Source organism: Thamnophis sirtalis, unplaced genomic scaffold, assembly GCF_051295495.1.
Source record: "Thamnophis sirtalis isolate CommonGarterSnake01/CBP01778 unplaced genomic scaffold, rThaSir2_p1.2 scaffold_3, whole genome shotgun sequence".
Lineage (NCBI taxonomy): Eukaryota > Metazoa > Chordata > Lepidosauria > Squamata > Natricidae > Thamnophis > Thamnophis sirtalis.
Window position 1 is genome coordinate 150,900,282 of NW_028261383.1, and position 21,868 is coordinate 150,922,149.

General features: G+C 43.9%; 1 protein-coding gene across 1 annotated transcript in view; it reads right to left on the reverse strand.

Moving 5' to 3' along the window:
• Positions 1-1,089: 1,089 nt before the first annotated feature.
• ESYT1 (extended synaptotagmin 1) overlaps positions 1,090-21,868 on the reverse strand; it is a 77,490-nt gene continuing 56,711 nt past the window's right edge. The window contains exons 18-31 of the mRNA XM_087710429.1: positions 20,532-20,708; positions 19,199-19,281; positions 18,826-18,874; positions 18,461-18,550; positions 17,370-17,465; positions 16,386-16,457; positions 14,764-14,850; positions 13,145-13,288; positions 12,402-12,565; positions 9,795-9,893; positions 8,664-8,795; positions 7,353-7,455; positions 7,200-7,249; positions 1,090-3,431 (exon numbers count right to left, since the gene is read on the reverse strand). Coding sequence (XP_087566555.1) covers positions 3,398-3,431; positions 7,200-7,249; positions 7,353-7,455; positions 8,664-8,795; positions 9,795-9,893; positions 12,402-12,565; positions 13,145-13,288; positions 14,764-14,850; positions 16,386-16,457; positions 17,370-17,465; positions 18,461-18,550; positions 18,826-18,874; positions 19,199-19,281; positions 20,532-20,708 — 1,380 coding nt within the window. The 3' untranslated portion in view covers positions 1,090-3,397. The remainder of the gene's footprint in view (positions 3,432-7,199; positions 7,250-7,352; positions 7,456-8,663; positions 8,796-9,794; positions 9,894-12,401; positions 12,566-13,144; positions 13,289-14,763; positions 14,851-16,385; positions 16,458-17,369; positions 17,466-18,460; positions 18,551-18,825; positions 18,875-19,198; positions 19,282-20,531; positions 20,709-21,868) is intronic.

The window sequence follows — 21,868 nt, forward strand, 5'->3', positions numbered from 1 at the left end:
TGGGTAGCAAGAGCAATGGCAATAAGAGTAGCTTTAAGCTCTCTAACAATATCTAACAATGTCACGTTCAGGTTTCAACTGTTCCTTGAATAACCTCCGCCTGTGGTGGCAGTAAGAGAGAAGCCAATTGTGTGCCATTATGCAGATATTGGGCCTTGTATCAAGGCCTTTTTATAGTAGAAAGGTGTGCTTTTGTGTCCATTTTAAAAAAGCATTAGGAATGGTAATCAGTGATGACTGTAATTAATCCAACATAGGGCAATTAGTCTGCTGGGCACATAAGCTGCAGTCACTGACACTAAAATATTACCTATGAGGTAAATTGCTTCATAGCCCAAAGCTGGACCATCACCCGGCTTCTTCACCCACATCATAAAGTGCAGGAAGCAACCCAACCATTAGATGAAAATACCTGTCAATGTATTTTGCCTTCTTCTTTGAACCACATTACCCAAACATGAGGCAACAATTCAAATGAAAGTTGAAAGGCTCAAAATGACGCTTTCAATCTTCATCTTCCTTCTCTCCACCCCTTTGGGGCAGAGGCAGAGGTGGGTTCCTACCAGTTTGACCTATTCGGTAGAACCAGTTCATCAAATCTACCGAACTGGTTAGAAGAGGTTCCACTAGTGGACCCGGAAAGCAGGCTACACCTACAGAAGAGGTTCCAAAATTTTTTGAAACCCACCACTGGGTCCTTGGATATGATTATTCTACACTATCTTGCTCATATTTATAAAACTCAGTGCCTCTGTGAAAAGTAAGGATGACTACTGTGTTTGTGGTGCAATCAGAACATTGCGTGTGTTGAAGTTGTTTTAACGCAAACCAAAGATGCCTTTTAAAAAACAAGTTTACATCATATTCTTATGCATGCCAGTGCTCTGTGTGTGAGGTAATTTAAGGTGGTTCTGACAAGTGTTGTCGGCATCTTCATATCCGGTCACATGGGTGGCAAGCCACTCCCAACCGGTCACATGGGCGGCAAGCCACTCCCACAAAGGAGGCCACACCCACAGAGTAGGTTCGAACAATTTTTGAAACCCACCACTGGGCAGAGGGTGTTAAATAAAGCCTTATGAAGCACAATTGTGTTTTTCCTCTTTGTTTATTTGCTACAACAAATTACAGCAGTGGCTAATGAGAGGCACGAAGAACCAGCAACACGCTTGCATGGTAAAGCCTGCCTGAAGAAGACAGCAAGCTTGATTTGGCATGGAAGGCAGTGGGCGATTCAACCCCCAACGGACAGACTCTGGCAGCAAACCTGGGGAGGGGGGGGGCGGCACCACCAGATCCAATGGAGAGGCGTATTTGTTGTGTCTGATACATTCGCTATGATTGTACAAAGAGATATAAGCAATTTAAAAAAATCTATTTATAAATTACAAAGAGCGGTCTAAGGTTGTTTGTTTTTTTGAGAGAGATGAGAGGCAACGGTGTATGAATAGAAGAAATGCACAGAGAGCGATTGGGAATTTGATGGAGTGTGTGTGTGTGAGTGTAATTGGGAGAGAATCTGCTCAGTGGAACAGACTGTGGAACATCAAGGTAGCAGAGCCAAGGAGATGTCCACTTTTTCTTGCTTTCCAGATCCACCCCCCAGCGCCACATTGTAAGACCCAGGACAGGAGAAGAATTCAACTTCTACTATCAGGCATCTTACTGGGATTTGGCTTCCAAGGGCTACGAGCATGATCTTTAAAAACCATCTAGAACATAACACGCAGTTATGTTCCTTTTCATAACAAAAAACAAACTTCCATAAAACCAACCTCAATGCAGCTGCTAAGTCATGCCAGGAGCAGGCTGCACACACGTTTTCCCCACCGGAGGAGAATGGTTGGATGACTGGGATAAAAATAGTTGGTTTTCTTTTAAAAGAGGAATTCAACTCAGCTGCCATTGCTGCCAAAGTGGCATTGTAATATGGCACAGTATTGCAAATTTGCAAGCAGGGATTTATCAGTGGGAGGGTGGGAAACAAGTTAAAATGCTTTAGTTTTACATATGTGGAAAGCCCAGTAGCAAATCTGAAAAATTTATCCATGCTAAGAAAAAATCATGCCATATAATTTGGAAACCAGCACAAGTCTTTTCTGGCCATCTCATTTCTTGTGATTTTTGTGGCTCCCTGAAGCATCATCTCACAGTTTCTGTACCGATCTTTCTCCTTACTGTGCAAAGTAGTTTCGAAGTCATCAAAATGCAGATCATGCAAATATCATTGTATATAGGTAGATAGGCTTTGTAAATCTGTTTTGGAGTACAGATTAAGAGTTTTCCTTGCTACAGCATGCACACCGTCCTAGAACTTGGTGAAGCTGGAGAGCTTTGCTCTCCACACCAGATCGAAGACCAGAATGCAAGAAGGCACCAAACAACATTCATGTTAAAAACAGTGACTAAAGCAACGGCATCCATAAAGAAAGCAATCTGCCCTTTTTGGATTGGCTGCACAGACAAGCCAAGAAGGAAACACAAAGGGATTCGATTTTAAAAATGCAGAAAGAACAAGAAAGGCATGGTGAGATAATCATCTGCTATCCCAGTACATGAGGATTTGCAAAGAGGTGGGATGGCATACTCCCTCTTGGAGTATCAGCTAAATGCATAGTGCTCAGGCGTGAATTCCCCCCAATGTGGGAAAAATATAAACATTGCAAATAATAATTGTTTGGCCACCGCATTTCTCCACTTTTTCGTTCCCTTGTTCCGGAAAATGGCATTTGAGAGCCCTTACTAGGAGAATTAGGACAGAACTCTAATCTCCTTTATCACTGCTATGTTCCCTTTCTAAATAACTGATTGTTCTCCTCTTTGAAGACACCCATGGCCCTATTTGAAAACCTTTGTTTCAAAGGAGGTCATTTGCCCATTATCTTCTAGGAGAAATACGTGGCCCCTCCAGGTTGTCTTCCCTGTATCTTTTCACCTAATGCCGTGACTTCAGTTCGGGCAGCCTTTGAGCTTTTTAGCTGCTGAAAGCAACAGCTTGCAAGACAGCTACAAGGAACACCATCCCCAACAGGAAAAATAAAAATGAAAAAAGGCCCATTTCTTTGGTCACAAGAAAGGCAGCATATGGTTTTCAGTGCCAAGAGCAGCAGGCAAACTGAATGTAGAATGTGAATCTTTGTCCATCTTCCCTTAAAAAAAAAAAAGAAAATCCAATCAGGGGTGATTTCTCTACCCCTATTGGTTTCACATGGAAAAAGAAGATTTAAGAAACACAATTCTACGATTGCTTAAGAAAGCAAAAAGACTGAAAAAGCCCATCCAGCGGAAGATGAGCCTGGAATCTTGCAGTGAAGGATGGCGGCAGCAGTGGTGGTGATGGTGGGAGGGAGGTCTTCATGCCAACTCAAGTCCTTGGATCGCGGAGGCACCATGGAGACTAGGAGTTGCTTTTGTCATCTTTTAAATCGTACCTGCAAGATAAGCAAAGTCTTTTCTGATGTTTGGGAGGAAAAAAAATCCCCCAGAAAGCCATCTCAAGTTGTAAACCAAGTTGCCTGAGAAAGCAGAATTTCTGCTTCTCGTTCTCCCACAGTCTTATGTATGGGAATGCAGACAGTCCTCGGCTTACGACCTGTCACTTAGCAACTGTTCAACGTTACAACAGTCCTACCTAGGTGGTACGTATGACCTGGATTCAAACTTCGGAAGAAGTCACACACACACACAAACACAAATACACACACACACCAGTCACATGACTGCACTTTGAGGGCTCGGCATCTGGGGCTGCATTTAGGTCTGCTTGGGGCAACCAGCGGTGATGTGACAGCATTTTGCAAAGATTTTGCATTTTATTTGCGTTTTGGCAAAACCAGCCCACAGCAAACGATGAGTTCATTACCACCACAAAAAGGTTGTAAAATCAGGGTCGATCACATGACCGACCCACTTTACTACCTTCACAATTTATAACTGTGATGGGCAGGTTTCTTTATGAGTGGTGCAGTGGCGTAGAGGTGGAGCTCTCGCCTCACAATCAGAAGGCTGTGAGTTCAATCCTAAGTAACGGCAGATTTCTCTCTCTGGGCACATTGAGTAAATATAGCTGTGGACTCTGCATTGGCGACTGGAAGGCCAGTAAACACTCTGCTCCATTCAGTTGCCCTGACTCCACACCAAAAGGAATTATGCGATCATTAAGACAAAAATAAAATAAAAAAAATCTAGTGATCTATTTTCTTTTTGGTTGGAGGCAAGGGAAGCGAGATGAATCCCGGTGCTTAGGGAAGTTTCATATATGATGTTGCTTTCCACAGAGCTAGTCTCCCTTTCCTTGAAACTATATGGTAAAGGCTCCCCTTGTACATATGTGCTAGTCGTTCCCAACTCTAGGGGGCGATGCTCATCTCCGTTTCAAAGCCAAAGAGCCAGCGCTGTCCGAAGACGTCTCTGTGGTCATGTGGCCGGCAGGACTAAACACCGAAGGCGCACAGAACGCTGTTACCTTCCCACCAAAGGTGGTTCCTATTTTTCTACTTGCATTTTTACGTGCTTTCGAACTGCTAGGTTGGCAGAAGCAAGGACAAATTACGGGAGTTCACTCAGTTACGCGGTGCTAGGGATTCAAATCGCTGAACTGACGACCTTTCTGATCAACAAGCTCAACGTCTTAGCCACTGAGCCACCGCGTCCCAAGTTGAAACTATATGTCCATATTTTATATTTCTCTTGCCCTTCTTATAGGAAAGGATGCTCAAAATAGCTCTACTTTTTCAATATTTCCTACTGAGCAAGGAGGGTGTCTCCCACCCTCAGCATCTTCTGCAGCAGGGTCAAAAAAAAAAAATTGGCGCTCATGGCACGGTAACATTGACACATTTACAAAAAGGATGGGCTTCAATCAATCTGCTGCAACTATCATCTTTACTTTCTGACACTTCCTTCTTGACACCATGGCCACCAGCATCTAATGTTATTGAATGTTAATAAGTAGGCCAACTGCCCATCATTTTCTCAGCTGCTTTCTCTGCAGTTCCAGGACAGTTCCTGTTTTTGGATACCGCAGCTGGCTATTGTGCTAAAGAATGAAGATGGTTGCAGAGTTTATTTTGCTCTGTTCACAGAATTCAGATTTAATGTGAATTTCAGTATTGTTTTAGCTGGTGGCCGATTTGCTAGATCTACTGAAAAGTTACTTTGAAATCGCTGGACTGAAAAGTAGCTTTATGTTCCACTTGTGGCCTTCCCACACACCAGACGATGGGAATGGAAGACCAGACTGGACAAGTTTTGTTCTGATTCAGCGCAACATTTATTCTTATCACGACTGACAAAGATTAGGAAGGAACAAGAATGCCCAGCTTGGCCTTGGCATGTGGGAAACAATTTTATCCAAAGCGCCCCCATTCATAATGGAATGGATGGGAATCAAATTGTTGAGAGAGGAAAGAGGACAAGTGTGGAAAATAGCTCAGGATGTGAGTCCATAAAGAAATAACCAAATCCCTTTTGGATAGGTCTCTAACGTAGGCATCCTTCATAGAGGATCCACAAAATACTTTTCTATCTACTCTCCAGTTCCATTTCAGAGCAAGATTTCACACCCGGCGAACCTGTCTTCCCACCAGGCTTAATCCAGCTTCTGCTTAGCATCTCTTCCCCTGTAGCATTAAGGTCTCAGAGAAGAGGATGTGGGGGAGAGAAAGGAGGACCCATTCTTAGCAGTTGCTTCAATCTTGTCACAATGTGCTTTAAAAAAAAAAAGCAACTGATTCTTGATTTTTCTTGAAGACATTTCACTTCTCACCCAAGAAGCTTCTTCCGTTCTAGCTAACTGGTGGGGGATGGAACGGATTTATACTGCAGTCAGCTGGTTGGTAACATTCTGATGATCATTGGGAAGACCTGAGGACATAGATTAAACCCTCAGGTGGCTTAAAGGACCCTCAGAGTGTTAAGCGTATAAATCCTTCCTATTTTCCACCACTTAGAACAGAAGAAGCTTCTTGGATTATAAGTGAAATGCCTTCAAGAAAAACTGAGAAAGTTCCACTTGCTTTTAAAAAAAAGCACCTTTGGGGGCAGCCATAACCTGGATGAATTACTAGACCAGTGATGGCAAACCTTTTAGACACTGAGTGCCCAAACTGCGTGCCCGCATGCCCAAACTGAGAAGTGTGCACGCATGCGCGGACATGCACACATGTGCAGCAGAGACCCAACAACCAGCTGGCCGGAGGGAGGTTCGGCATCTCAACACCAGCAGTGTAGCAAGATCTTTTTCTTTCATGAGCTTCTGTTTCGTCGTTTGCAGGAAAACAGAAGCTCACGAAAAAAACACCACAGAGGTCTGACCTGGGGCGACGGTGCATGTGCCAGCAGAGAGGGCTCTGTGCGCCACCTCTGGCACATGTGCCTTAGGTTCGCCATCATGGCACTAGACATTTGCTTCAATCTTACAACTCTTAACAGATGGCTGCTTAGAGAATGTAACTCTCAAGGCTTTCCCAGCTGGGTTGTTACAGAATGAGAAACTCCAGCACTGTAGGTTTTAGGGTGGGGGTTTGTTCATACTCTGCATAATAAAATGAGCTCCCCAAAACCCAGCCCTGCTCCCCAGAAGCCCATTTCAAAGAGGACACACGGGGGGGGGGAACCAAAACCCCCCCAAACCGCATGCACCTGTTACAAGACCAGTGTCAGCCTCTGTTTTGCTGCTTGCTTTTCGGCTGCCATTGAAATGGGGAGGGGGGGCATGGTATTTGGGTGTGGGAAATATTCTGTACAGGAGGACTGTTAATTGGGTGTTGTTCTCACCATCTACTGCACATGTGGCAAGGAGAGCAGTTTCCCGCCAAGGCCAACTGTCCGGCATACCAACCTGATGATGATTTTTGAAGATGTCTCCCACCTGACAGCTGTGGAGATATTGGATTGGACTATGGGCTGGGGTTACCAAGGGGAGGGGAATGGGTCATGTATTGATATCTAATGCTTGTGCGCACTTTTGCTCAGATCCAGCTTTGCTTAGCTTCTATTTACTTATAATCAATAAAAGTACTCTTAATTCTGCAAAATGGAGTTGAGTGGTTTCTTTCTTGGTTATTAAGTGAAGCAGCCCTGACAACCAGTTTTCTGCCAGGTCACTGATCTTAGATCCCATGAGGGATGTAGAAGTGCAATTGAGTTAGCATTTATTCAAGAGGTCCTTTTGTTAATTGCTCTTCTCTTATACTTACCACTGGGCAGCACCTTGGGTGAGGTCCTTTTGGGAGAGATCAATGTGTATCTGGAAGAGAAACAAAGAAAGAAAAATCACAGGCCTGGAATTCTCCTGGCAGGAGATCCACTGCTATTAAAGGTACCAGGACAGCAATGGCTGCATTCCATACCTTTCCTATTGGCTCTCCTCGGGACATAAAAGAGACACTGTTTTTAACATAGGCCTCCAGCTTCCTCCGCTGGGCTTCTTCCAGAGAGAGATCCCATTCAAACCTGTTACAAGACCAATGCATTGATTGGGCAGTTATTGCTTTTCTGACGTAGCCTTTAAAAATCCTTACTGATCCTAGGTACCTTTTGGATGACTTAGAGGTATAATGAATGAAATAAAAGGATAAGCGCCAGGGTCATTTAACAAAATTTACCTCTAATATTTACCTTTTAATCACCAGAATTGTTGCATCAGTATGCATTTCCCTGTATTCTGATTAGACTATGGCACCTACCGTATTTTTCAGCGTATAAGATGCACTCCCCCTCCTAAAAGAGGGTGAAATTTTGGGTGTGTCTTATACACTGAATGTAGCCAAAAATGCGAGGCACCGAGGAGGCGATGGTTTGTGGCAATCCCTGCAGCCTGAAACAGCTGATTGGGGGTATTCCGGGAGGCTGATCCACCCACCAATCAGCTGTTCAGGCTGAATCAGGTTGCAATAATGTGCTGAAGCTGACCTGGCTGTTTGCTATTTGTTGCAAGGACATGAGTTTGCAGCAGAAATCACATTCAGAAAGCACACACAAGTAACTGATTCAGCAGGATTCAATAACTTCTCTTTATGAATAATATAGCACATTAAATAAATGTACAACACTAAAAGCAGATTTTGCAAGTGGTAGTTCAGCAGAGGAAAGAAGTTTCACTTTCAGGTTTAGTTTCAGATCAGCACAGCATGCAGCTTTAGTGCAGAACAAGCCACGCCCTGGCACCTTGCTGTCTTCCTTGTTGCTCACACAGCAAATACTGTTTGATTCCAAAAGCCCTCAACTCTCTCAAACACTGGCAGGACGCTAGCCAGATGAATACCATGGATGCTGGTAGGACGAGGCAGAATTATTTTTTTTTGTTATTTTCCTCCCCAAAAACTAAGGTGTGTCTTATACTTCGGCATGTCTTATCATCCGAAAAATACTGTAATTTCCATCAGTAACTTGAAGAACAGAAACCCAGAGTAACATTTACTTTGCATGAATTAATTCAACGTGAATTCATGCTCCAATCATGGCTTAACTCCTTCAGTGTATGAACACTTTTAAAAATACGAGGAATAGCAAATGTTGCCCTAATTAAAAATCGGCAAATGGATCGTAAGGATCGGTTTATGTCAGTGAGGTTCCCAGATCCCTACTATGTATTCTTTCCGGTATCAAAGGTGACCTTTTCAAGCATACCCCTACTCCCATATTGCTGATTTCTCTCTTACTTCTCATTGAACTCGGGATTCAGAGTTTTCTTCCGTACAGTAGTCTTTTTCTTGGTGACACGAGATTTGTCCGGCAGCAGGATCAAAGAGACATAGGGATCAGGAGCATCCCTGCCGTTTGACTTGAGGTTTCTGGAATGTGGTCAAAAGAAATGGCTCTTTAAAAAGCAAATAATCTATGTAAAAGGTTTAGAGCAGGGGTAGTCAACCTTTTTATACCTACCGCCCACTTTTGTATCTCTGTTAGTAAAATTTTCTAACCGCCCACCAGTTCCACAGTCGAGGTGATTTATAAAGTAGGGAAGTAACTTTACTTTATAAAATTTATAAGGCAGAGTTACAGCAAACCCCTACCGCCCACCATGAAAGCTGGAACGCCCACGAGTGGGCGGTAGGGACTAGGTTGACTACCACTGGTTTAGAGCAAGGGCTGCAGCTTGTTCAGAAACTGGGCCGCGGAAGTGGTGGGTGAGCACGTGCGAAGATGTATTTGTAAAAGAGGCACGTGCACACCCCCCCCCCTGCCCCGCTCGACACTCTGTTTCTTCTGGAAAGGTTCTAGGCTTCTGGTTTAGCAAGAGCACTTAGACTTAGATACTACTTCACAGTGCTTTTACAGCCCCCTCTAAGTGGTTTACAGAGTCAGCCTATTGACCCCAACAATCTGGGTCCTCATTTTACCCACCCTGGAAGGATGGACAGCTGAGTCAACCTTGAGCCTGGTGAGATTCGAATTGCCGAACTGCTGCCAATCAGCAGTCAGCAGAAGTAGCCTGCAGTACTGCACTCTAACCACTGCGCCACCATGGCAGAAGCAAAAGGTTTTGTTCTTTTTCCTTTTCCTCAAGGGAAAAAAAAACCAGCCTAGCTGCTTTTTGAAAAAGCACATTTGAGACAACTATGACCTGGATGACTGACAATCTCCACAATTAGATATCCCAAAGGCAGTGATCAAAACAGAGCGAACATTGCCTGCAATTAGGGGGAAATGTCATCCAAAATGATGGTTCAGAATGATCTCCATCTTCTTTAGCTATAGGGGGAAAAATCTAAGTAATCATTCTGGAGGTTTGTACCAAATCCACTTTTTGTTTCTCCTTTCCTCCGACAAACCCATGCTACGGTTGTTACCTGCAGGCATGTATGATCACAATAAGTTTCCTTGCATCCATGTTGTACCAGACAGTCATGTGCAGCTGTCCCAGAGGCGTGTCTGCTAGCTCCAAATTACTGCAGGGCAGAGAGACAGAAGGGCAGAGCAATGTTACAGAAACTAAAAACAAAAGAAGATGACCTGAGTCTGGTGTGAGGAAAAGGGGCAGTATTATTATTACACCCCTTAGTAGCACATGCAGCTTGAGAAACATAATGCAACCATAAGGAACACTGAGGGCAACGGAGAGATGGACGGGAAGATGCCATTTGAAAGATTGGAACCAATAGAATGGTGGGGGGGGGGGACGTAAAGGGAGGAGGGTTTGTTCTCCACGTGGCAAGAGAAATGTGGAACGGAGGCAGCAAACTGCATCGGCGATGAGAATGGTGGCAGGTCGCAGTGGCGGCCCATGAAAGGCAGCTATGAGGAGAGCTGAAAGCAAAAGCCGGGATGTTTTCTGCAACTCGGAGGACTGCAAGGGGAGGAGTGAACTTGCTGGAATCCCCAAAGCCCAGCTGAGCAATGTGCTGCAAGGCAAAACAGCAGAAGAGAGCTCACCTTTTTAAAGCATCAAATTATTACGTACATAAACAGCAAGCGTTGTCTCTCCCTTTCTGGTAAAAAGCTCCACTCAACCGATCTGCATTAACAAGAGGTTATTCAAAAGCCCACAGTGCACTGCCTTCTGTGTCCTAGGTTCTGTTGACCCTGACTGGATGTCACGCAGGTCAGCTTTCAATTTCCCCTCCCCGCGAAAGACTTTCCTCGGGGGGGGGGGGGAGATGGGCACAGCATCACAGAGGTCTTCTCTGAGAACACAGCAGCCAGAGGCGTGAAAAGACATTTAGGACTAAAAATCAGGTGAAAAGGGGGGAAAATAGAATTTCAAGGAAGGAATTACATTTTCAGGCTATCAGACTCAGCATTGATTCGACAAGAGGGCAGCCCTTTTGCCCCTGAAGGCTGCTTCACAGGCGCGGAGGAAGAATGGGTAACAGGTCCATCTACAGATACTCAGGGAAGCACACAAACCAACTTCTTGCTTAAAGGTAAAGGTTCCCCTCACACATATGTGCTAGTCGTTCCCGACTCTAGGGGGCAGTGCTCATCTCTGTTTCAAAGCTGAAGAGCCAGCGCTGTCCGAAGACGTCTCCGTGGTCATGTAGCCGGCATGACTAAATGCCAAAGGAGCACTGAACACTGTTACCTTTCCACCAAAGGTGGTCCTTATTTTTCTACTTGCATTTTTACATGCTTTTGAACTGCTAGGTTGGCAGAAGCTGGGACAAGTAACAAGAGCTCCCTCTGTTATGCGGCACTAGGGATTCGAACTGCTTAACTGCTGACATTTCTGATTGGCGAGCTCAGCGTCTTAGCCATTGAGCCACCGCATCCCACCTCTTGCTTAGGGACTGTTGATTTTTTTTAAAGTAATAAAATGTATTTATTTATTTATTTACAACTTTTACATAGTATTATAGTCTCTAGGTAGTAACCAGAAGAATCTCAAAGAATAAGCTGTCGATTTCTTACAGTAGAAATAGCAATAGCAGTAACACATAGACATATACCACTTCACAGTGCTTTGCAGCCCTCTCTAAGCGGTTTACGGATTCAGCCTATTGCCCCCAACAATCTGGGTCCTCATTTCACCAACCTTGGAAGGATGGAAGGCTGAGTCAACCTTGAGCTGGTTAGGATCGAACTCTTGGCAGTGAGTAGTGAGTTAGCCTGCAATACTGCATTGTAACCGCTACACCAGTGGTTCCCAAACTTGGCAACTTTAAGACTTGTGGACTTCAACTCCCAGAATTCTCCAGCTAGCTCTTCTGGCTGGAGAACTCTGGGAGTTGAAGTCCACAAGTGTTAAAGTTACCAAGTTTGGGAGCCACTGTGCTACACCACCATGGTTAAATGTATGGTTAGCATTTCACAGAATCTTGCTAGGCTCAAAGCCCTCCTCTCTTTTTAGTTTCTGGAAAACTAAGGAAGGTCCTCTAAGCAGTTTACAGAGTCAGCATTTCGCTCCCAACAATCTGGGTCCTCATTTTACCAAGGATGGAAGGCTGAGTCAACCTAGAGCAGATGTGAATCGAATTGCTGGCAATTTGCAGAATTAGCCTGCCATATTGCATTCTAACCACAGCAGCACCATGCTGTGATTGTGGGGAGAAGCCAGGTATATTTTGTGTAGATGCACGCGCATGTGTGTGCGTACGTTCAAGAAGGGACTTTGTGCAACCTTTTGCTTAGGGGCTGTCAATTTCTTACAAAGCCAGGGAATATGTGTGTGCATGCATGCACACACATGCGCACACTCACACATTTTACTGGTGTCCTGCCGTTATTAGCATCTCATGAACTGGATGGTAACCCAGAGTAGCGTATGCTTCATTTATTTGGAAATGCAGCGGACTAGCACAGCAGACTCTCGAGAAATTATCTTGAGAGAAGAAGAGCATTTCTTCAGATCCAGGATACTTGGCTTTGTGCAAGACGAGACCGTAGAGCACTCAACCCAAAGTGGAATAGTCTCCCCCATCTGCAAGGATTCTGTATTCTATGCAAGGAGTCCTCCTTACCTGTTGGCGTGGGGGATCCGCTGGCGCAGCTCTTGCAAGGAGCCAGAGTCTCCATCCTCTCTGATGTACAGCTCAGTCTCTGACCCCTTCTGGGAATTCTCCTCATATTCATCCCCTGCTGCAGCATGGAAAGCCTCCACCCCCGAGTGCTGAGAAATCAGAAGCTGTGGAATTGAGAGCAAGGCGCTTAGAGCCTGCTCTGCCATAGTCCAGACTGGCTTCTCCCCGCAACCCCCCTCTTAAATCTTTGAGGAAGCCCAGACAAGAAGTACAATTGGAGCATTATCATTATCGTAACACTTAGCAATAAAACTTAGACTTATGTCCCACTTCATAGCGCTCTACAGCCCTCTCTAAGCGGTTTACAGAGTCAGCATTTTGCCCCAACAATCTGGGTCCTCATTTTACCGACTTTGGAGGGATGGAAGGCTGAGTCAACCTTGAACTGGTTAGGATTGAACTCCTAGCAGTGAGTAGTGAGTTAGCCTGCAGTACTCCATTTTAATCACTGCGCCACCATGGTTAAATATATGGTTAACATTTAACAAAATCTTGCAAGACTCAAAGCATTTACGCCCTCCTCTCTTTTAGTTTCTGGAAAACTAAAAAAGGTCCTTTCTAAACATTTCTCACACTCTCATCCCATATGCAGACTGAATTGTCTCTTATCAAACCATTGCCATGGCTGCGGGTCTTCCTCCTGCCTCCCAAGGCCATTCCCGCACACCATCACAACCACTTACCCCAAGCTGTACTCGCATCAAAATCTGGCTAGCAGGACCAGAGTTGCTGAGTGGGAACCAGTGGTCTAGGATGAGCTCTTCTGCAGCTAGCAGTTGTGACAGTGGGAGCGACAGCACACCCAGGCTATGCCCATCATCCTTGATCTGTGAAGTAGAAATAATAAAAACAGATGGCAACCGCCTGTACCAGGTGGACAATTAATTTTCCCAAGGAGCCCCATGAAAAATTGGGACTACTGTGGAGAGACGCTGCCCTACTCCCACCAATGCCGTGGGCCAGAAAGGGACAGCTGAAGGATCAGATGTGACCCACAGGCTGTAGAGCGCCCAGATCTGGTCTACCCATACAGCTGTGGAGCAGAGTGGCAGAAGGTTTGCATCCAAGAAGGAATCCTCTCTTAGCTTCCAGGCTTTTGAGTTGGAAAGAGGCTGTCCTCCTTGTAAGATAAGGAGCATAGCTTCTGAGTAGATACAATTGAGTCTCCATTCCCTTTCCTTTAAGCTGCAAAGAGATTATTCTCCTTGCCTCTTAAAAGATCCTGTGGGAAGAGAAACGTGGTCGTGAAGACAGTCTCCTCTCCCAATTTAAAGATTCTTTGCAGCAAAAGAACTAGCTTGTTTTGAGGTTTTTGGCTCAAGGGTAAACATATGAGTCAATTCTGTTTCCCTTCAGCAAGCTTCCCACTCTAGGGAATTCAATGAAAGCCTTGTAAACCTAAACTATTATGCACTATAGCCTTCCCAAGCACCATAAAGGATGGCAGAGCTGCATATCACTTTTTGCATTTCTTCAAAATGCATATAAATGAACCACATGCTACCTCAACTTTAGCCATTCAGTTTCTAAAGGAAAAGGTTCCCCTCACACATACATGATAGTTGTTCCCGATTCTAGGGGGTGGTACTCATCTCTGTTTCAAAGCCGAAGAGCCAGTGCTGTCCGAAGACGTCTCTGTGGTCATGTGGTCAGCATGACTAAATGCCGAAGGCATAGGGAACGCTGTTACCTTCCCACCAAAGGTGGCTCCTCTTTTTCTACTTGCATTTTTACATACTTTCAAACTGCTAGGTTGGCAGAAGCTAGGACAAGTAATGGGAGCTCACTCGGTTACACACGCTAGGGATTCGAACCGCCAAACTGCCAACCTTTCTGATCGACAAGCTCAGCGTCTTAGCCACTGAGTCACCTTAGTTTTTCTACAGCACTCTAAAATAAATTATTCTCCCACCTATAACAGAAGTATATTCAGACCAGTCCACCTGTTGTTGTGGCAGGTGGAATGCCACAATCACATTGCTTCAACAGCTTGGTTTCCACGTTTGAAGTTTCAATTCCCACTATCAAATCAAGGGACCAGTGGTGGGATTCAGCCAATTCACACCCCTTCGGGAGAACCGGTTGTTAAGTTTCTGAGCAGTTTGGTGAACTGGTTGTTGGAAGAAATCATGAGGGCAGAGAACCGGTTCTTAAATTATTCGAATCCCACCACTGCAAGGGACCCAAAGGTTGTCTTCAGTAGGATAATCAAGTAAATGGAGTCCCATTGTTTTGGTTTGGCACATGTGGATGGTGAAGCAGAAGAGAATATTTTGGGGGGAAAAGTGCCTAGGACACCTACCTGCAACTCTAAAGATTCTCCATGGGGCCTCTTGATAAGGAAGGAGAAAGCTTCATCCCATACAGGTTCTGCTGTCTGAGGGCAGACCTAAGGGCGGAAACAAGCCTTACATTTAAAAAAATACAACAGAAGAGAAAGATAGCATTTGCTACATGATGGCTTAAGAACCTGCAGAGAATAGGACATCCAATCAAAAGAAAAAGAAGTCAATGAAGCATGGACAGATAATCAAGACTGATCTAACATGGCAATATTCCAGAATGTGTCTGCCTTAGGAGGTAGACAGAGCTGTTTTTCTCTTTGATATACTAATACTTCTCTTTCATGGTTAAGTAATCTTATATAAGAATCCATCAGTCCTTAATTAAAAATTATCAATTGCATAGTGGAGTTTCCAGATATTTCTTTTTAAAAAAGCTTCCTTTTGCAATCCAATCACTTGGTGGTAGTGCCAATTCCCTATGGTAAAATCTGGAGTTTTGGCCATTACCTTTCCTCACCCATCACTTGTTTTTCTGCCTTCGCAATGCATTTAACATATATCTTTATGATAACCAATTTGAGTCAGCCCTATTTTATTTATTTTGGAGCCAACAGCCAATTGCTTTGCATATTTAATACGGAAGCTGAGAGATCCAATCTTTTGTGGCTCTATCACTAGAAAACATTATCCTACAAGTTAGATAGGAAATCTTTATATAAGAAAATGCATGTGTGTGTGTGTGTGTGTGTGTGTGTGTGTGTGTGTGTGTTTGCATATCTGTTCATATGCACAAAGCCTGGCTTTGTCACAAATCCCATTATATTGGAACTTCCTTTTTTTCTCTCCTCCGCCTTCACTTCACCATATTTCTTAGTCTTCCCAAAGGAAAGAAAGGAAAAAAAAAACATTGAGAGTTTCCTAATGAAAGTAGTAAATTAGCAATTGCCTGCTAACTGCAATATGTTCCCCTCCTCTGAACTAGTTGCTGGAAGGAAAAATAAGGGACGAGTGGGCGAAAAATGGATAATGAAAGAACACACCAGGCTGCTTCTGGACCTGATCCTAAATTCCTAGGCTGAATAAAGATAAAGGTTCCCCTCGGACATATGTGCTAGTCGTTCCCGACTCTAGGGGGCGGTGCTCATCTCCGTTTCTAAGCCAAAGAGCCAGCGCTGTCCCAAGACATCTCCATGGTCATGTGGCCAGCATGACTAAACACCGAAGGCTCACAGAACACTGTTACCTTCCCACCAAAGGTGGTCCCTATTTTTCTACTTGCATTTTTACATGCTTTCGAACTATTAGGTTGGCAGAAGCTGGGACAAGTAACAGGAGCTCACTCCGTTACGCAGTGCTAGGGGTTTGAACTGCCAACCTTTCTGATTGACAAGCTCAGCGTCTTAGCCAGTGAACCATCGCGTCCCTTTTAGGCTGAATAATAGCACCTATTTGTTACTTCTAAAAACACATGCATGCTGCTTGGCTTCTATTTTAAATCCACCACTGTTCAGTCAACATTGTACTAAAAAACTCAAAGGAGACCCTGGATGTATTCCTTACCCCCATACTCTATATTCTAAAGCCATGATTTAATACCCACTTTCAGCATTATTGTTTCCTTCTTCCCCTTGTCATTTACCTTTGTCTTATAGGAGATACCGCGGACTGACAGGTTGATGTAAGGACTTGGCGGCTTCGATCCCTTCCGGAGCTGGCAAAATGGGAAAGAGAAAATGGTTGATATTCTGCTATTAAGGATATTCATGGGATGCCCAATTACAAAGACTTTTGTGCACTGGGTGTGCACAGAAGCATGTGGTTAATTTTAGTCTGGTGCCTCTCTGATATTTCAGGAATATTCTGCCACAGGGATAGCAAAAGAGAAGTATTTACATGTACAATTGTCACGGCATGGATTGGGGAGGCATGGGAATTGAAAAGGAAGAATGCTATTATATGAGGCTACTTGATAAATAACATCATTTACTACCACCTATGGTATACAGGTACTTCAGTTAAAACTGTAAATGAGTCTGGAATTACAGTCACAAGTTGTGCCAGTTGTTAAACAGGTCACTATGCGACACACACCCCAAGCATGTGCGCATGCACCCCGCCCATGCGTAGCAGAGACCCAAAAATCAGCTGGCCAGCAGGAGGGGCGGTGGAGCTGAGCTGGAGTGATGGCTTGTGTGCCCGCAGAGAGGGCTCCGTGTGCCACTTGTGGCACGCCTGCCATAGGTTCACCATCACAGCCATAGGGCATGAGATTGAAAAGGACTAGATTAAAGCAAGTGAACACACACAAACAAAATGATCAAAAGGGGAAAGCGTCAGACTTCATTCATCCTTCCTAGTATGTTCCAGTTCAGCTACCCAAATGCTTTTGCTCTCTGGATTAGCCAGGCTCTGAATCAATGGCTGAGTGGGCTCCAAATTCAAGTTTTCCTGGTCCAGGAAAAACAATGTTCCAAACTCGTTTCTGCTAGCGTTTTTCTCCACTGTGTTGCTCAGATGACATCAGCACCTCTTGAGTTTCTGGTCATGAATTATTTAGCTGCAAAAACTACTCCTAGAACTAAGAGGAATCTAGTGCACAGAGTAACATTTTCCTGGTACTCACTGGCAATTCAGTTGCTCTGTCAAGGAAAACAGAGAGAAGGGCAGAGGACAGTTCTTCACTCTTTGGGGTCTGGATCAAGCTGTTTACTCTCAGAACCTGGAAGAGGTGATCAACAGTTAGGACAGGGGTCAGCAATCCATGGCTCTGGAGCTGCATGTGGCTCTTTCATTCCTCTGCTGCAGCCCCCTGATGCAAGTCAGCTCCACAATTGATATGGCTTTCGGTTAGGACAGGTGGAGGAAAAAGGATGCTGCACTAAGAGGAAACTCTATGGTGGGAGAACTAGACTTCCAGCCGGCTCCATAATTGAACAGGGGGGTTCCGGTTAGGACCTTTGTGGCTCTTTGAGTGTTTAAGGTTGCTAACCCCTGACTTAGGACAATATTTAAGTATTTTATCACCCACCATTAGAGGACATTTTGTAAGAAAATCGGTGGATGGACTTATTTCTTCCACGTGTTTCTTTCAAAGCAGCAATTATTATACGACACCTTGGCAACCCACATCATGCAATGGCTCATCACAAAATGGCCCTTTTCATCTGCAAGAGAACTTGCTGCCAGCAGGCGAAATGGAAGTGATGATCAGTTACTAAGTGGCCGCTCAACTTCACCCACCATCAAAGCCAGGGAGGTGACCGTGAGAACACTTCCTCAACACTTCCTTCCAACTTCAGAGTTTAGGGTCTGCGGGTGACCCATAATCCCTTTCGCAGCTCAGCGTCCCTCAGCTGTCTGGCTTTGATCACAGTTATGGCCAAACAAGTAAAGCCAAAGAAGAAGACAGTTTTGTCAATTCCCTATGAAGGTGTTCAGATACTGGGTTCAGATACAAACCACCTCTGATTCTGGTTTTCACCATGCTTGTCATAATCAAACGAAGAAGAGAAAAAAACCCAAACCAACCCTTTTAACAACATGGATTTGTTCTCTTAGATTAGAAAATCTGAGAACGAACCATAAATGGTGGGAATGGCATTATTGCTGTTGTTATTGTATCTGAATACTTTAACCTCTTTAAAAAGGAAGAACTTTCTTCCCCACCTCCCAATTCCAGTCAAGCCCACATGGCATTCTGAAAGCCTCTGTTACCTGATCCAGCTCTGCGGCACTGGGTATAGGGGGCAGGCACTCCAGTTTCACGTGGAGGCGTCCTGATTTCACGTCCTCTAGGGGGAGCCACTGCAACAGGAAGGAGGTAAGAGCGTTTGGTGGCTGATCAGCATGTCCTCAACCCTACCCACAGCCATTATGAGAGTCTCCTTTTATTTAGTTCTGGGTCAGATTTATATACTTCCTTTAAGACCTCAAGGTGATTCCCATACCTAGACAAGAACATCTTTGCAAGGCAAATTAGGCTGAGACAGAGCAAGCGGTACAAGATCTAAGGGTAGACATGAACCTGGGTCACCTCAGTCCCAGTCCAATTCCTTATCTGCTTCCACACGCAATCTTACCTCATCCACAAACTTGTTGATTAGCACACGCTTCAGAGGGATCTTGCACCTGGGGGAAGGGGAAAGTTACAAGAGTCACAGCATTAAGGAAAGGTCTTTCTTCCTTCTACTTCCTCCTTATCAAAAGTAACCTTACTGGGAGCTGGGTGAGAGGCCCAACTGCTCAGAACTAGCTTTCTCTGTCCAAAAAACCCCCCAAGTGTAGACAAATTTGGCTGTGAGATTAAATCTTTCGGAAAGGAATAATGTAATAATCCCCCTTCTATTCCATGTGGAACTTGGGATATCTAAGTGCCTTCTCTGGCTTCCCATTCAGAATGAGGGAGCAGTGACCTTTCTTTTGGTCCAACGTTTTTCCTGGCTTTAAACCTACCTCCCCAGGAAATCATCTCTGTCGACATCTTTATCGTACAAGTCGAACTCAATTTCCTGTCCTGGGATGTTACTCACGACGACCTAGGGGAAAAAAAAGAACTGTTATACAGAAGAATGCAAGCAGGGAGCAGTGATCAAAGTAGGAATCTTTAATGAAAGAGGTGTGAAAGCCAAGGTTTGCTCTGATTCCAGCTCTGGAATGATTCCGTGTATTAAGCCAACTGAAAAAGCTAGGTGGTGGAACCTCATATCCTGGAAATTGGCTCTACTTCTTTCCAAAGAGAAAGGATTGACCTACAGATTTGTTTAGTCAATTAAATGGTTAGACATACCTATCCAGTAAAATAAAATAAAGAAACATCCCTTTCTCATCTTTCCTACTACCTTCTATTGGTATCTATGATTTTTCATTTGTTCCATTCCATTCTTTCAATTATCAACTCAAGATTCATGTTGTGAGGAAGTAGCTGTGTGCTACTTAATCCCTTTTGCAGATTGGAACATCTACCCAAGCTTGATTGATTTCAAAGTCTACATAAGGCTTTTTCGTGGGAGACTGTCAAGAAATATGAAGATTATATGCTAACTTGGGAATTTAAAAAATCCAGAAGAGGTAATAGGTAAAGGTTCCCCTCGCACATATGTGCTAGTCGTTCCCAACTTTAGGGGGCAGTGCTCATCTCTGTTTCAAAGCCGAAGAGCCAGCGCTGTCCAAAGATGTGGTCCCTATTTTCTACTTGCATTTTTTACGTGCTTTCGAACTGCTAGGTTGGCAGAAGGTGGGACAAATAATGGGAGCTCACTCTGTTTCGCAGCACTAGGGATTCGAACCACTGAACTGCTGACCTTTCTGATCGACAAGCTCAGAGTCTTAGCCACTGAGCCACCACGTCCCTATAGAAGAGGTAATAGCAAACTCTAAATTAAAACATCCATGAATGCATTAATGGCTGATTCTTTATCTTGCTGGTTGTGAAAAGAGATTTCTGAACTGGCCCTGGTTTCTACTTTGCTATGTAATTTTTTTACAGTTTTGCTAATAATCCAAGGTCATGCAGGGAGAATGATTCTGCTTAGGACTTCTAACTTGTTTTAGAAATAAGACTTGGACAATATTCAGTCCGTCCTATTTGAAAAAGAATATTTTACCTACTTTCTATTGCCCCAATAGGAGCTCAGCTACAAGATCAGATACAGTACAAAGATATAGTCCTAAAAATAATATGATTGTATTTCCCCATCAAATCCAACTCTTTGAGGAATCGGTGATAAGGAGTCGAGGAGGATACAGTTTTAATATATGCGTGGAAGGACCCGGGGTGTATACTCACCTCATAGATCTCGCTCCAGCGAGGGTTGAGATCTTCCTTGATGACTCTGCTGCGAAACTTCTGGCCTCCCAAGCGCACTTTGACATACGGGTCTGACTTGCCCTTGATCATCCCACCCATGAAATTATCCTTGGCAATTAGGTTCTCTGCTTCCAGCACGTGAATGCGAATTACACTCTGGAATTCAGTGAGAAGGAGACACAGTTTGCATGCCAGATCTATCAACATCATCATCCAGCACCATGGGCTTTTAGTCTGGTTTCCTTGCATTTCTTAAATCTTCCCAGTTTTAATTACAGCAATTCTTTAAGCAGGATGGAATTAGAAAGAGATTCAATTAAGATTCAGAATGCCCAGATCATTTAATTTTCCTAAACTCAAACAGAATTTGGCCACCAGCAAAAAGGAAAAAAAGGATGGCCTTGAAGGAGAGGAAGAAGAGTTGCTACCAAGGGAACAGCCAGTTAGTAGGGCTGGAGCCCATTTCAAGAAATTGGTTTGAGTAAACAACTTAGGCAGGCCTCTCTCTGGTTCATACGATGATAAAGTGAGAGATCAGACCTGCAAAGTTCTGTTATGGGGATGTTACAATAAAAATCGTTCTGATCCATGTTCCATTGGTTTCTTTGTCTCAGGTACTTTGATGTCATGTCCAAAATCTATGATACAATTTCTTAAAAGTAGGATCACTATTCTATTTATTAAGATCGGTATTCTCCCTTCACCCACTTCAAAATGGTAAAACACAATGGAATAAAAATCTCAGCAATTGTAATGAAATAAAATGCGAAGCAGTGTTAAAAGGCAACAACAAGACTATCAGATCATAATCAGAGATACAACTTCCCAGGTCTTTATCTAGCAAGCTGTAATGGGGGCATCGCAATCAGAAAGGTGTGAATCTCAGATTGCATTCACTGGAATTAAGTGCTTGAGAATTAAGCCAGTCTACCACCCCTTCTCCAACCATCAAACCTGTTTCTCTGATTACAAATGTATTATAACTTGAAAACACTATTTGTTACATGGAAAACACATAAGGATGTATTAGGCATGACACAAATTTCAAATTTATAGCCTTCTGAAACTGCAGGCTGCATTAAATATTAAATAAACTACTTGTTGCACATGACCAGCAAGAAACTTCCAATCTACCACTAAAAATCTACTTTCAAACAGATTTGGAAGTTCTATTGCAATAAACAGAGTTACCACTATGCATATTGTTTCCTTTTATTTATTTGTTTCACCTTTCTAAAAATGGTCTTGACTAATAAATTCACTTTCCAAAAGACTGTTGAGACTTGCCTCTATCAATTAGCATGGGGATCTAAGAA